The 15,466-nt window shown below is 40.4% G+C and overlaps 1 protein-coding gene across 2 annotated transcripts in view; it reads right to left on the reverse strand.

The window, feature by feature from the left end:
- Positions 1–4,295: 4,295 nt before the first annotated feature.
- The window catches only part of FKBP8 (FKBP prolyl isomerase 8), a 155,371-nt gene continuing 144,200 nt past the window's right edge, over positions 4,296–15,466 (reverse strand). For both annotated transcript variants that reach the window (XM_068233904.1, XM_068233903.1), the window contains 2 exons: positions 11,948–12,079; positions 4,296–6,243 (listed from right to left, as the gene is read on the reverse strand). In XM_068233904.1, the coding sequence (XP_068090005.1) occupies positions 6,157–6,243; positions 11,948–12,079 (219 nt within the window). In that variant the 3' untranslated portion in view covers positions 4,296–6,156. The remainder of the gene's footprint in view (positions 6,244–11,947; positions 12,080–15,466) is intronic.

Genomic DNA, 15,466 nt, shown 5'->3' on the forward strand with positions numbered 1-15,466 from the left:
GGTGAAGCTTGAAAAATTTGAATAGTGTGCAAAAGTTAATTTATTTCAGTAATTCAACTAAAAAGGTGAAAACGAATATATGAAATAGACGCATTACATGCAAAGTGAGATATTTCAAGCCTTTGTTATAATTTTGATGATTATAGCTTACAGCTTATGGAAACACCAACATTAAAATCTCAGACCATTAGAATATTGGTAAAATGATCAATATTCTAGGCTCAAATTGTTAGAATCTAAAGATTCAAATTTAAAAAGAAAAAAAAACCCTGCTCAGTTCACTTAAAAGCGTAATGAAAACCAGCAATTCTTTTTTGCTCTAAAACATTATTTACAGCATTTTTTATACTACCAGCATTTTTTTTTACTAGAACAGCATTCAAAGGGTTAAACAGGACAGAAAAGCTCAATGCCTGGAAAGCTGTAGGAATCCGAACTAGAGACAATGTTATCTTGTGTTTAACCACTTTACCCCCGCTCGTACGGATTTCTCCGTCTTTTTCCATCCTTTTTCCATCCTTTAACCCCCAGGGACGGAGAAATCCGTGCTGTCCGCGCTCCCGCTCGTAAACATGCCGCCGCCCGCTCGCTCGGAGATCAATGAACGGGAAAATCCATTCCCGTTCGTTGATCTAAGTAAGCCCCGCAATGATCCGCTGCTCTCCGATGGGCAGCGCGATCATTGTGAAAAAAAAAACAACCCACTCACAGCCTCCTAGTACTTCCTGCAAGCGTCCGGAGGGACGCTCGCAGGTCGCAATAAACAAAAAGTTACTGTTGCCATCTTGTGGCCAAATAGTAAATCTACACCCTAAGCATTTTTTTTACATATAAATAAATTAGTGTTACACAAAAAATTAACTCATTACCTCCTACACTCCCCCCTTTTTTTTTTTTTTTTTTTTTTGTAATAAAAAAAATAAATAAAAAAATTTACAATAAAAAAAAATACATAAATAGTTACCTTAGGGACTGAACTTTTTAAATATTTATGACAAGAGGGTATAACACTGTTACTTTATAAACTATGGGCTTGTAATTAGGGATGGACGCAAAAATGAAAAAAATGCACCTTTATTTCCAAATAAAATATTGGCACCAAACATTGTGATAGGGACATAATTTAAACGGTTTTATAACCGGGACAAATAGGCAAATACATTTCATAGGTTTTAATTACAGTAGCATGCATTATTTAAAAACTATAATGGCCGAAAACTGAAAAATAATTTTTTTCCCACATTTTTCCTATTTTCGCATTAAAACACATTTAGAATAAAATAATTCTTGGCACAATGTCCCACCTAAAGAAAGCCTAATTGGTGGCGGAAAAAACAAGATATAGTTAATTTCATTGTGATAAGTAATGATAAAGTTATAGACGAATGAATGGAAGGAGTACTGAAAGGTGAAAATTGCTCTGGTACTCAGGGGGTAAAACCCCTCAGTGGTGAAGTGGTTAATTGCATCAATGTAAACAAACACTTCTGACACTGCAGAAAGTATTTCTGCTTATATTTAAACATGAAAAAAAACAGTTATGAATAAAATGCAAAGTCAGCTCTCAGTAAAAAAGTGTACTTTGGAAACTTGTAATTTCTAAATGAATAATAATACTTATGCACAAAAGCAAATATGATAACCGTATGGCATATAAAAAGTAGGAAAACATGTTTTTAGTGAATATTATGTCAGGGTTTTATACCGCTTTAAGACATGGTTCTATTGCTAAGCATTAGGGATGATCAATGAGATGCAAATAACGTGTGCAAATTTATACAACTGGACCAATCAAGTGAAGCCAAATTGGTATTCAATAGGTTTGCATAATCTTGCATCAACTCAACATGATATAGACATATTTGAGAAACTTGCTGAAACCCTATGATGTCAGAAAACAGTACAGATTTTTAATCTTAACAAATGTGGGAGTCGTGCTCCTCACTGGCTATGATCTAAGTGATTTAAACATAGCAAAGATGATATATAAGTTACGGCCAGAACCCGAAGTCTGGCCACTTCGCGTTCGGACCAGTCAAAACTAGAAGTGGCCGTCGTGTGTGTGTGTGTGTGGGCCAGAACCCGAAGTCTGGCCACTTTGGGTTCTGGCCAGTTAAAACTAGAAGTGGTCATCAATGCGGCCAGTACCCGAAATGAAATGATTCCAGACGGCTCAGTTATTCTTTTACAGCTTTGGCTCCTCCTCTTGCCAGTCTCTTACACGCAATGCACACAGAGCCATTCGTCGCAGAGCGGGTGCTGGCAGAAGCAATGTCTGCAACGTTTCCGCTCTGCATTCCTTCTGCAACAAATGACTCTGGCTCCACTGGGTGTGTCCCCAGGCTGGCGGCAAAGGGTGATTGAGCTGAGCTGCAACCCTTAGTTGTGGAGAGAGTAGTGGAGCTGTAGTAGCTGCCCCGGGGTGCGCCGTAATGAGGATCCAATAAATTAAAGGAGGCGGGAGACCTTCCGTGCAGATCCCAGCCAGCCCGGTAAACGAATAATTGAGCTGTGTGCATTGTGTGTAGGAGACAGGCAAGAGGAGGAGCAAGAGCCGTAAAAGAATAACCGAGGCGCCTGGAAACATACACACACACCCAACTACAGCAGTGCGGAGGCGCTTGTGATAAGATTGTTTTAATCAAATATACGCATTTTTATCTGCAAAATTGTGAGAGCAATTCTATTTTGGCTTTAATACAATTAAGACGTGTTGCGCTGTGAGCTCTGATTGGCGTTTTTAAGGTTGATGTTATGGAGGAAGGATCACGTAAATTCAGTTAAAGGAGACAATATCACATAAAAGCTAGCTATGCTGTTCTGTTGTGGAATCAACATGGTGTGTTGGTAAGTGGACTCTGAGCACATGCTGGTGAAAGTATAGGACACTTGTGGTACATAGTGTGTGCTTTTGGCAAATCATAAAACCTCATATGCAGTGGTCAATGCAGTATTATGCTATATGCTCTTCTGTCTGTGTGAGCCATACCCCCATGCGCATACAGAGGAGAGTCCTGATCAGTTGAAGTGGAATTGAGTTAATTTGCTGTTCTGATACAAGGTGCAGCAATTCAATTTGGTAAGCGCAATATATTGTATGTTACTGTGGTTGTGGTCAGTAGAAATCACCATCACTATAGGACTGATATAGAGTGAAGGGTGTGGATAACATTACCCTACAGTATTACACTATCTCCAGTTCTTTCTCTTCCTTTTGAGGGTCATACAAGGAACAGAAGATATCAAGCCACAGCGGGATGAAAATATTGTTAGAGACATTGTTTGACATACAGGACTTGGTTTGTGGACTGTGGATTGTTTAAAGCTGTCATCAAAGGTCCGCACCATCCAATATTCAAGTTTCTTTATTTATAGCTCTTATTAAAAAGACACGAGTAAAAAACAGGTCTGCATAATAAAATCATCATTATGCAGACCTGTTTTTTACTCATGTATTTTTAATAAGAGCTATAAATAAAGAAACTTGAATATTGGATGGTGCGGACTTTTGATGACTGCTGAAATCTCCCTGTGACTCCAGGGGTGGTCTCTGCACATCAAATCCATTGGTGCAGCAACGCTGGTTAGATTGATTGTTTAAAGCTGGACATCTCGTCTTGTCATGCGGTACTACTGACACAGAGCACTGCCATCACAGTAACGGGCCAGTATTTACATTATACGGTCTGGAAAAAGCCCTCATAGTAGGGCAAACGATCATCGACCCCCCCCCCCCCCCTTCACATTTTTTTTATGCTGCTACATGTGCCGATAAGCATACAATTTTATCTGCCCTTTTGCCTTTATGAAGATATGCTTTATTAAAAGTTTAGAAGAAGTGTGCTTCTGATACCAAAGCAGATTGCTCCTGGATTATTTTTCTTCTTGAATGTATTCTGTGTTACATATCCAGATGTTGCATCACAAGATGGTTTATTTCATTGTTTGGCACTGTGGCATAGTGCAATAGTATAACAGGCATATGATTGGTGTGCACGCATCCTCTTCATGATTTGTAGTATTTACATTATGCTTCAGGCTAGATTCACAGTGGTCAGTTGGATAATTCACACATTATAATGACTGTGAACTGCAATGGAGATTGACCATAGACTTTAAAACAAAGCCTGCATGCAGCATGTTAGAATGACGTGATCAGTTACTGTAAACAGGCCCATAGGATTTTATGGGCAGTGAGTTGACATGTATTATATAAGCCGTTTCAGATAGACCTATGTCGCATATAAATACTGTATCTAAAACATGGTAATAAAAAATCAAAGCAAAAACATGAGTAAATTAAACAGTTCAATCATTTATTATTAACAAGCAAATTGAAATAATTGTATTTATTTAAATCAACGTTCTCTGTGAGCTCTAAAATGGTAATCACCACGTGTATCAGTCAGCAGGTCCAGTAACCAAGTGCTAATAAAAGAACATAATGATGGGATATCTGATGGCAGGGCTGACCACCAAAACCCTTCCTACATTCCTAGTAGGACAAGTAGCTTTAGGAAATAAAAGTGGAAATCTGGAAAAGCAAAGATCCTAACGAGAGAGTCACACCTCTTGCCTATTTAGGAACTAAATAGTAAATAAAAGACTTTATTAAATAATCTCAAGCATCAGTCAAGGGATAATGTCTCCTTCCTTACCAGTGCTGTTCCTCAGAAAGGAGGTAGTGCTCTGCAGGTCACAATATCACTCAGCGCCACTCTTACAGAGCCAGGAGAGAACAGAGAGGCAGGAGGAGATCTCAGCAGCTATTTAACTGCAACTTAAGATCGTACCAAGGCTTTGAAGGCTCTTTCTAAAAGTTATCTTTAGATTTAAACTAGGCGGAGGTCTGCGATATAACCATATTGTTATTGTTTTTGGATATCCTGGATTTCTTTTACAATTTTTTTTTTTGCTCCTGATAAAATGAGTGTTCTAGTGTAATTATTCCACCTAAAGGCTAATCCATCACAGAGAAATGGACAGAAAAATCTCCTTGCATGGTTCACCCACAAGAACATAATTAAAGAAATTTACCTTCAGGTTGACTGTTCTTACAGTTAAATGAGAATGTGTGGTCTGAGACACTTACTAAGTGTGGACAACAATTTTTAAAATGCTCGACAGATGCCTGAAGTTGTGCCCAAACCATCACTGTAGTAGAGGTAAAGTCAAAGCATTTCAGGGGGAATGCAAGATGATGTAATGTTTTCTTCCACAATAATTTATGGAAGGCAGATACAACAATCGTCCTTAAAAGGCTCCTAGAATTTATGTATGGTCCCACAATCGTAATAAAAGAACGTTCTGTATGCTAAAGCCTGACACTTTAGTTACCAAGCGTCCAAGGTAAATAATGCATTAAATAGGAAAATTTTCTTTACACAATATGATTAAACATGCTTTAAAATATTTGTACTGTGCATGCTTGACACGGCTTAACTTGGAAGTGCCTATCTATCCTCAAAAACTGCCACTCATATGTACTTTGCTGATCTTATCTTTATTAATAACAAGCCCGCATACTATATTCCTTTTACGTTTACTGAGCTAGCATTGTCCATTAATATGTTGAAAAACTGATTTTATTTTAAAGTGTGATCAGAAACATAAGGATAGATCCTATAGCTTACTTGAGATTGAAATGTGTTGGATATCTGTTAGAATGGAATTCATCCATAGCACTCACTGCTATGACTGATATTTGGAGAAACAGGTCTCTGCAGTCTTAGACCAGACACATACCTTTAAATTGTTTTGAAATACACTGAAAACACATTTCACTAAATGAACAATACAACATAAATACCATTTAATGTCTGAAAATGGCATTCCCCATTCATTACGGTACCATCATACTACTACAGTGCCCGTAAAGGAATACAAGAACTCAAGTTCAGACTCCTAAAACCTTTTTGTGGCGCTTTTAGCTTTAAACTAATACCATAAACTGGTGCATTTTTTTTCACAATAAACAGGAATGTGGGTGAATTTAAGAAAATATATATAAATATTACATAGAATATCTTCTTTTTTTTAGATTGTACACGGCACCTTAGACAGATTTTTTTCCAGGGTGAGAATATGAGAACTCGTTTGTACTTGTAGATCTTCTCACTAAAAAAATGGCTTCTGTGCTCAGTTAATGATGGCGGCTTAGTTGCGAGCAGCTATTACAACTGAAAGGGCTACACCTCCTATTGCTATGGCTGTTGCCCCAAAAAGCCACTTCCAGGAAATTGACTGTGAGAGGGGGAAAAAAAAAAGTTAGATGAATACAATGTTAAATATGCTTGTCAGATCTTAAATGTTTTTCTATCTGAATCCCACTTATATTTGTGTTACTCCATAGTCTACCCACTGGATAGTCCAGAGGCTTTCCATGATTGTCCTGTGGCCCACCGTTCCAGTGCAGGGTCCTTCCAAGCATACAGTGGTTTGCAAAAGTATTCGGCCCCCTTGAAGTTTTCCACATTTTGTCACATTACTGACACAAACATGAATTAATTTGATTGGAATTCCACTTGAAAGACCAATACAAAGTGGTGTACACGTGAGAAGTGGAACGAGAATCATACAGGATTCCAAACATTTTTTTACAAAACTGCAAAGTGGGGTGTGCATAATTATTCAGCCTCCTGAGTCAATACTTTGTAGAACCACCTTTTGCTGCAATTACAGCTGCCAGTCTTTTAGGGCATGTCTCTCCCAGATTTGCGCATCTAGAGGCTGAAATCCTTGCACATTCTTCTTTGCAAAACTCCAGCTCAGTCAGATTAGATGGACAGCATTTGTGAACAGCAGTTTTCAGATCTTGCCACAGATTCTCGATTGAATTTAGATCTGGACTTTGACTGGGCCATTCTAACACATGGATATGTTGTTTTGTTTTAAACCATTCCATTGTTGCCCTGGCTTTATGTTTAGGGTTGTTGTCCTGCTGGAAGGTGAACCTCCGCCCCAGTCTCAAGTCTTTGGCAAGACTCCAAGAGGTTGTCTTCCAAGATTGCCCTGTATTTGGCTCCATCCATCTTCCCATCAACTCTGACCAGCTTTCCTGTCCCTGCTGAAGAGAAGCACCCCTAGAGCATGATGCTGCCACTACCATATTTGACAGTGGGGTGGGGTGTTCAGAGTGATGTGCAGTGTTAGTTTTCCGCCACACATAGCGTTTTGCATTTTGGCCAAAAAGTTCCATTTTGGTCTCATCTGACCAGAGCACCTTCTTCCACATGTTTGCCGTGTCCCCCACATGGCTTGTGGCAAACTGCAAAGGGGACTTCTTATGCTTTTCTGTTAACAATGGCTTTCTTCTTGCCACTCTTCCATAAAGGCCAACTTTGTGCAGTGCACGACTAATAGTTGTCCTATGGACAGATTCCCCTACCTGAGCTGTAGATCTCTGCAGCTCATCCAGCGTCACCATGGGCTTCTTGACTGCATTTCTGATCAGCGCTCTCCTTGTTCGGCCTGTGAGTTTAGGTGGACGGCCTTGTCTTGGTACGTTCACAGTTGTGCCATACTCCTTCCATTTCTGAATGATCGCTTGAACAGTGCTCCGTGGGATGTTCAAGGCTTTGGAAATCTTTTTGTAGCTTAAGCCTGCTTTAAATTTCTCAATAATTTTATCCCTGACCTGTCTGGTGTGTTCTTTTGACTTCATGGTGTTGTTGCTCCCAATATTCTCTTAGACAACCTCTGAGGCCATCACAGAGCAGCTGTATTTGTACTGACATTAGATTACACACAGGCGCACTCTGTTTAGTCATTAAGGAAATGTCTATGGGCAACTGACTGCACTCAGAATAATGCTGAATAATTACGCACACCCCACTTTGCAGTTATTGATTTGTAAAAAATGTTTGGAATCATGTATGATTTTCATTTCACTTCTCACGTGTACAACACTTTGTATTGGTCTTTCACGTGGAATTCCAATAAAATTGATTCAGGTTTGTGGCAGTAATATGACACAATGTGGAAAACTTCAAGGGGGCCAAATACTTTTGCAAACCACTGTATTTGACAAAGGCTTGTCTAATGTTCTTTCATGACTGCGTACCAGTTTCTGTAAAAGCGTGACTGTACTGCTCAGGTGTAGTATGGACTGTACTACACCTGAGCAGTACAGTCACGCTTTTACAGAAACTGGTACGCAGTCATGAAAGAACATTCATGACTGCGTAACCGAACAGAATTAAAGAAATTTTTAACACGAAGCAGCTTCGTGTTACAAAGCAGGTGCGGACTGCACCTGCTTTGTAACACGAAGTCGCTTGTGCATGGCTTTTTCCTGCATACACGAGTGGTGCTACTGCGCTGGCTCAGACTGTCCTCAATCAGGTGCAGTATGGCCGTGCTCAAACACAGATAGGAGCATACCTGCAAACAAGAATAGAGTCCCGGACAGCAGTAGTGGGTCGAGGATGATCTGGGAAGCCACTACTTAGTTAAGTAACATTTTATTCCTCATAGGTTTACTTTAAAGTGTTCCTGTGGAAAAAATGTGCCGAAATTAAATAGTGACCTCAACAGAGGGACTGCATCCCTGTCCCTCTTGAGCTCACTGTTCCAGTGCTGGCACCCTCTGAACTCATTCGAAAAGGGCTTGTCAAATAGGTTTGCACAGCAAAACACCCGTTCTTGCATACACAAGATAGTTTTTGCCTTTGCAGTAGCACGGAGCCACTCATGTTTTTATGTTGTGTATGAGTGGCTCCGTGCTACTGTGCAGGCACACATTCACAGGTGGGAGCGATGCCGCAAACTTTTAGAGTCTCGGACAGCAGTAGTGGTCTCAAGGATGACATGGGAAACCTCTGCAGAATTGGCTTGCCTCAACCAAGTTATCTGATTTTTTATTATTTGGTCACAGGTACATTTACATGTTCATTATTTCTTAATGTTGGTAGTAAAAAGAATCCGATTGTGCCTTACACTAAAATGGCTCCTGTGCCAACATCAGAAATCAAATTTAACTCCTTACGTTGACAAAGGTTGGTAAACGTTACAAAGAAGTTCAGCACCATCTCCGCCGTACAGCGTCACAGGGCTGTGTTCCATGTCGCGCTTCATGCAACTCAGATGCTTCCTCCTTTCAAGCCAGAGGAGGAAGCATCGGATTTGCATGAAGCACGACGTGTAACGCTACTTCAGGTCTCTCTCGGGTGAAGATGGTGCTAAACTGCTTTGGACGGCATTATACGGGATTCAGAATAAGGATTCAAAAAACAACATTAATCATAAGTTTATTTTCAGTTTAGGTTTTCTTTAAACTTCATCTTAGAGTAAGAGCCTAAGGTATGCCTGTAGAACTCTACTTCGGGTGTGTTCTGCTGGAACTCAGTGCTTGGTAACAGGTGTTCTCCCTCAGACAAAACAGACAACGAAAATCCTTTTTGGCTCATCCTTCATATATTCCTGACAGCATCTTTTTAATCTCATGGCTTTGCTTATCCTATCAGTAATAAGTCATGTATAAAACATTAGAGTGATCTCCAGCCGGGCGTTAATAGCAATATTTATCACTACCGGTAATAAAGACCAAACTAAATAAAATGGACACCTCCCTCTGTCAATGGAACCTTCACTGTTTGTGCACTCCAATGTATAGTATTGTGGGAGACCACTGTTTGTTAGACAACATGTGTGTGCACAGTTACAGGTATACGCATGTGTATATATCTGCTTCAGTATGCCATTCCATTAAATGGACCAATTTGCTTTCTAAAGTACAATATATGGGATGTGCTGTAGTTGCTATTTCACTTCTGATTGTTGACTGGACACACCCCATAAAAATAAGAGTGTTACAGCAGTGTTGGATCTGATCGATCCAATGCAAACATAATGCATAGTGAACAATTTTACACTGCTGCATACAATCTAGTTCAAATTGAAATCCTACACTCAGAATTCATTATAAAAAAAACTTTTAAGAAATGTCAGAATAAAAGTGAGTGCCTGTACCCACATGCCTTTTACTCGCAAGATAATTAGCTAGTAAGAGAATGCCTTGCAAAAATTCTGGCTTTGTGTCATCAATCAGGATGTGCTAACACAGCAAACCTCTATGACAAGAACTTCCGAATGAGATCAAACAATAAAAGATGCAAAATATACATACTGTAAAATTTGACCAGCCCACTTAAACATAAGGTATTTACAAATCATTAGTTCATGGATCTAAAAAATGCAAGTGGTTTATTTCTCAATGTAAAATGCACCTGTATGTCCCTGCTGGGAGCAGGAAAAAATGGCGCACAGCTCCACTAGAACATTATGGCGCCGTCAATTTAATGTAAAACGCTAATTAGCGTTTTTGAATTGTAACATTGTTATAGCACAGCGGTATAGTTCTGAACTGTGGTAATTTCTTGTGCTGAAAGTGCAGGTTCGAATCTAGTCGATGATCTTTTTTTCATTATTTTCATTTATTGATTCATGCGCTGCTATCTGAGTTAATAAAAGATTAGTTGAAAAAATACTTTTTACGAAGTCAAAGTTTTGTTTTTTTAATATCCCAGCTGCATAACATATGCAAAGGACGTGGGAAGGCAGAATAAAGATGAGGGTGCATACGATATTCAGCTGGGATATAAAAAACACAAAACGTTTACTTCATAAAAAAGTCTATTTCAACTAATCTTTTACCAATGCACAAATAGCAGCGGTATCTCTATCACTGGGGGAAAAAAAAAAAAAACGTGCACAGATTCGAACCTGCAAAACTTTCTTCCAAGTCCGGTATCTTACCACTAAGCTATAGTTCCTTCTTGGAAACCTGGCTTAACATTGCTTACACATCCTTTTACAACACAATGCTGAACAGCACCATCTACTGGTTATAACTTTCACTGCAAATACCACAGGCTGCCTGAGTCTTATTAAAACGGGAAATTACGTTTTAAAGTCTAAAACGCTAAATAGCGTTTTAAGGGCGTTCTGAACCGTGCGCCATTTTTTCCAGGCGCCGCTTTTGACTGTATGCGTCCCTGCTGGCCTACTATCCATAAATCATTTGATGTAAAAGGAGGAAGTAGCACTGCTGCAGACCAGGTAACCAAAATTGCTTTAGTCTAGGAAAACAGCACAAGAAGCATAAATCCTAAGTGTCCACAAACTGTGAGATTAGAGGCAGGTGGGTGCCAGGAGGAAAAACACATTAGCTAACCGCTTTTTCATGTCAGCCTGATGCTTGTTCACAGCCGCACTGACCAGGGAATCTGTGGACGTGAGACCCACACTAAACATTGTGCTCTGTGGAGCAATTTCCTTAGCGCAGGTCTCCTCACCCACAGAGTCGCTTGTTAAACCAGACGGATAAGGACCAGGCTTGTAGATCTATTTCATATGCTATGCAGAGTCGTGGCAGCAGGACAAGTGTCCTGCTGCCATGAAAAAGTTGTTGGATGCTCATTCTTTTCATCTGACACCCACTGCCTCTCACCTCACTGTGGATACCTTTAGGATATATCCTCCTTGTCGTGCTGTTTCCATGGAATAAAGCAATTTTGTTATCTAGTCTGCTGCAGTGCCACTCACTCCTTCTACATCACGCTTTCCTTCTTTATGTCTGCATAAGGTTAAGCACACCACGTAGGGTTCCTGGTTGCATGGAATTAGCATATGGAATAGGTCTACAAGCCTTGTCCTTATCCGTCTGGTTTAATGGAGCACCTAAGTGTGCCGACTTGACTGTCCATACCGAACTACTGGCTTCCTAAGAGGTCTGTCCACAGGTTGTCTTTAAATTGATAATTTCAACAATCTATGAGAAGCTATCATTTTAACAAAATCTTTAGAGCTGAGTCCTATCACAAAGAGCAGTACAGTTCATCAAAATAGATCATATACTACACTGCATACTTTTGGAAGGCTCAGTGGGGTGTAAATTAATAAATTTTCCAACCCGTCCAATTGCATTTTGATCAATTAAATGTATTACCCAAGAAGTCTTTCGAGGTGTCTTTGTGGAAGAAGTAGCCACATTACCCAACATCTTTTTGTACATGGCAGTTTCTACATTCTTCTGGTCAGCATGTTTCTTCACTAGTTTGGAGAGCTCAGCATGGATTGTCTGCAAGAAAGAGAGCAATCCTTCAACTGAGTAATCACATTGAATCAGTGAGCTCCTGAATTTAAAGCAGAAATACTGAAAAAAAACCTTTCGCCACAATAAAAGAAAACAAAAATAAATATAAACCCCTAAAAAGTGAGTTTGGAAAAAAAGCTCCATACCATTTTGCATGCCAAATCAGGGCAGGATTTACCATCAAGGTACTGAGGCTCAAGCTTACAGGCACCTGATGATGGATTTGGAATCTCTTAAGCCCCGTCTACACGGGGAGATGTTGGGGAGATGTTGTGGCGATCGGCGGCCTCTTGCGCGTCCCCGCCGCATCCCCGCTCGCAGCGCGTGCGCAGCATTCGATTCCCCGCTCGTCTACGTGTGTAGATGCGGCTTTAAGCCACACACACAGCTTCTCATTATGTGACCCATTGGCAGGTCACATAAAGTGATTTGCTATAGCCATAGAGAGGGCACTGATTGTGTGGCTGAAAAAAGAAGCCAGCGCTGAGATTCAGAGAGCCAGTAACTTCTCCTTTGCTTCACTCGTGATTCTGCATACAGCAGGTAGGGGGCGCATCTGCTCCGAATATATGGGGAAGGGGGGTGGATGGCCCAATACAGGGGGGCACCTAGTACCTATACTGGGGGGGGGGCACTTAATACTACCGGTAGGAGCACATCTGGCTATATACACTGGGTAGGGGGCACATACAGTGGTCTGAAAAACTATTTGCCCCTTTCCTGATTTCTTATTCTTTTGCATGTTTGTCACACTTAAATGTTTCTGCTCATCAAAAACCGTTAACTATTAGTCAAAGATAACATAATTGAACACAAAATGTAGTTTTAAATGATGGTTTTTATTATTTAGTGAGGAAAAAAAAACTCAAAACCTACATGGCCCTGTGTGAAAAAAAAATTGCCCCCTGAACCTAATAACTGGTTGGGCCACCCTTAGCAGCAATAACTGCAATCAAGCGTTTGCGATAACTTGCAACAAGTCTTTTACAGCGCTCTGGAGGAATTTTGGCCCACTCATCTTTGCAGAATTGTTGTAATTCAGCTTTGAGGGTTTTCTAGCATGAACTGCCTTTTTAAGGTCATGCCACAACATCTCAATAGGATTCAGGTCAGGACTTTGTCTAGGCCACTCCAAAGTCTTCATTTTGTTTTTCTTCAGCCATTCAGAGGTAGATTTGCTGATGTGCTTTGAGTCATTGTCCTGCTGCAGCACCCAAGATCGCTTCAGCTTGAGTTGACAAACAGATGGCCGGACATTCTCCTTCAGGATTTTTTGGTTGACAGTAGAATTCATGGTTCCATCTATCTCAGCAAGCCTTCCAGGTCCTGAAGCACCAAACAATCCCAGACCATCACACTACCACCACCATATTTTACTGTTGGTATGATGTTCTTTTGCTGAAATGCTGTGTTACTTCTACGCCAGATGTAACGGGACACGCACCTTCCAAAAAGTTCAACTTTTGTCTCATCGGTGAACAAGGCATTTTCCCAAAAGTCTTGCCAATCATTGAGATGTTTTTTAGCAAAATTGACACGAGCGTTAATGTTCTTTTTTCTTAAAAGTGGTTTGCGCCTTGGATATCTGCCATGCAGGACTTTTTTGCCCAGTCTCTTTCTTATGGTGGAGTCGTGAACACTGACCTTAATTGAGGCAAGTGAGGTCTGCAGTTCTTTAGATGTTGTCCTGGGGTCTTTTGTGGCCTCTCGGATGAGTTTTCTCTGCGCTCTTAGGGTAATTTTGGTCGGCTGGCCACTCCTGGGAAGGTTCATCACTGTTCCATGTTTTTGCCATTTGTGGATCTCACTGTGGTTCGCTGGAGTCCCAAAGCTTTAGAAATGGCTTTATAGCCTTTACCAGACTAATAGATCTCAATTACAGTACTTTTGTTCTCATTTGTTCCTGAATTTCTTTGGATATTGGCATGATGTCTAGCTTTTGAGGTGCTTTTGGTCTACTTCTCTGTGTCAGATAGCTCCTATTTAAGTGATTTCTTGATTTAAACAGGTGTGGCAGTAATCAGGCCTGGGGGTGACTACAGAAATTGAACTTAGGTGTGATAAAACAGTTAAGTTATTTTTTAACAAGGGGGCAATCACTTTTTCACACAGGGCCATGTAGATTTGGAGTTTTTTTTCTCACTAAATAATAAAAACCATCATTTAAAACTGCATTTTGTGTTCAATTATGTTATCTTTGACTAATAGTTAACGGTTTTTGATGAGCAGAAACATTTAAGTGTGACAAACATGCAAAAGAATAAAAAATCAGGAAGGGGCAAATAGTTTTTCACACCACTGTATCTGCTACCAAAGTTACATGCCTACCTAATATTGGAGGGGTACATAGGACCTCCTATACTGGGGAGGCAAATCTGCTACCTATACTTGGAGGGGGCACTATGTATTACTGGAGGTACATCTGACTATCTATACTGGGGAAGGCGCACATCTGCTACCTAAACTGGGGGCCTAGCTAAAACTTAAGGCACATCTGGCTTCCTGTACTAGGGGGGAGGGGGCACATCTACTACTTATAGCAAAGGGGATACCCAATACTGGAGCACTTGTGGCTACCTATACAAAGAAGCACATCAGGCTTCATATACTGGGGGGCCCTCTGGATACATAAACTAGGGAGCGGACTCTGGTTGCCCAATACTGGCAGATTATCTCTGGCTAACAATACTAAGGGACACCTCTAGATGTGGCTAACTTATACTACGGGTATACATCTGAGACTAATATTTTGGGGCACCTCTCACTACCTACCTATACTTGGGGGCACCACTAGCTAGCGCTGCACCTACATCTGGCTACTTTATTCTGGAAGGCAAACTACGCCAGGCGGGGAAGCAGCGCAGGGGTGACAGGCAGCGCACTTGTGAAGTTTGGTGGGTACTCCTATCAGGATTTGTAGGTGGATTCTAGGAAGCCAGAACTTCTGTGCCTAGAGGAAAAGTTTGAAATGGTTTACTCTTTGGAGGAAAAATCTGAAGTAAATTAAGATTTTAAGAATATATATATATATATACATACATACATACATACATACATACATATACATATATACATATACACACTGTATGGCGCTGCGTAATATGTCGGCGCTGTATAAGTACTAAATAATAATAATATTCAAGAATGTACAGGTTTAAGAGCAAAGGTCTACAAAGGTCTGGCAAAATGCATTTTATCTCAAAGGACTGAACAAAGAAGCATCAGTTTTGTGTGGAAAAACAGAAATGTCCAAAGGGGGTGTCTGGTATGATGAGGTCAGCGTGGAACTCCAGAAAGAAAGAAAGAAAGAAAGAAAGAGAGAGAGAGAGAGAGAGAGAGAGAGAGAGAGAGAGACCAGGAGCACCAATAGTA

The sequence above is a fragment of the Hyperolius riggenbachi genome, chromosome 1 (genome assembly GCF_040937935.1).
Source record: "Hyperolius riggenbachi isolate aHypRig1 chromosome 1, aHypRig1.pri, whole genome shotgun sequence".
NCBI lineage: Eukaryota > Metazoa > Chordata > Amphibia > Anura > Hyperoliidae > Hyperolius > Hyperolius riggenbachi.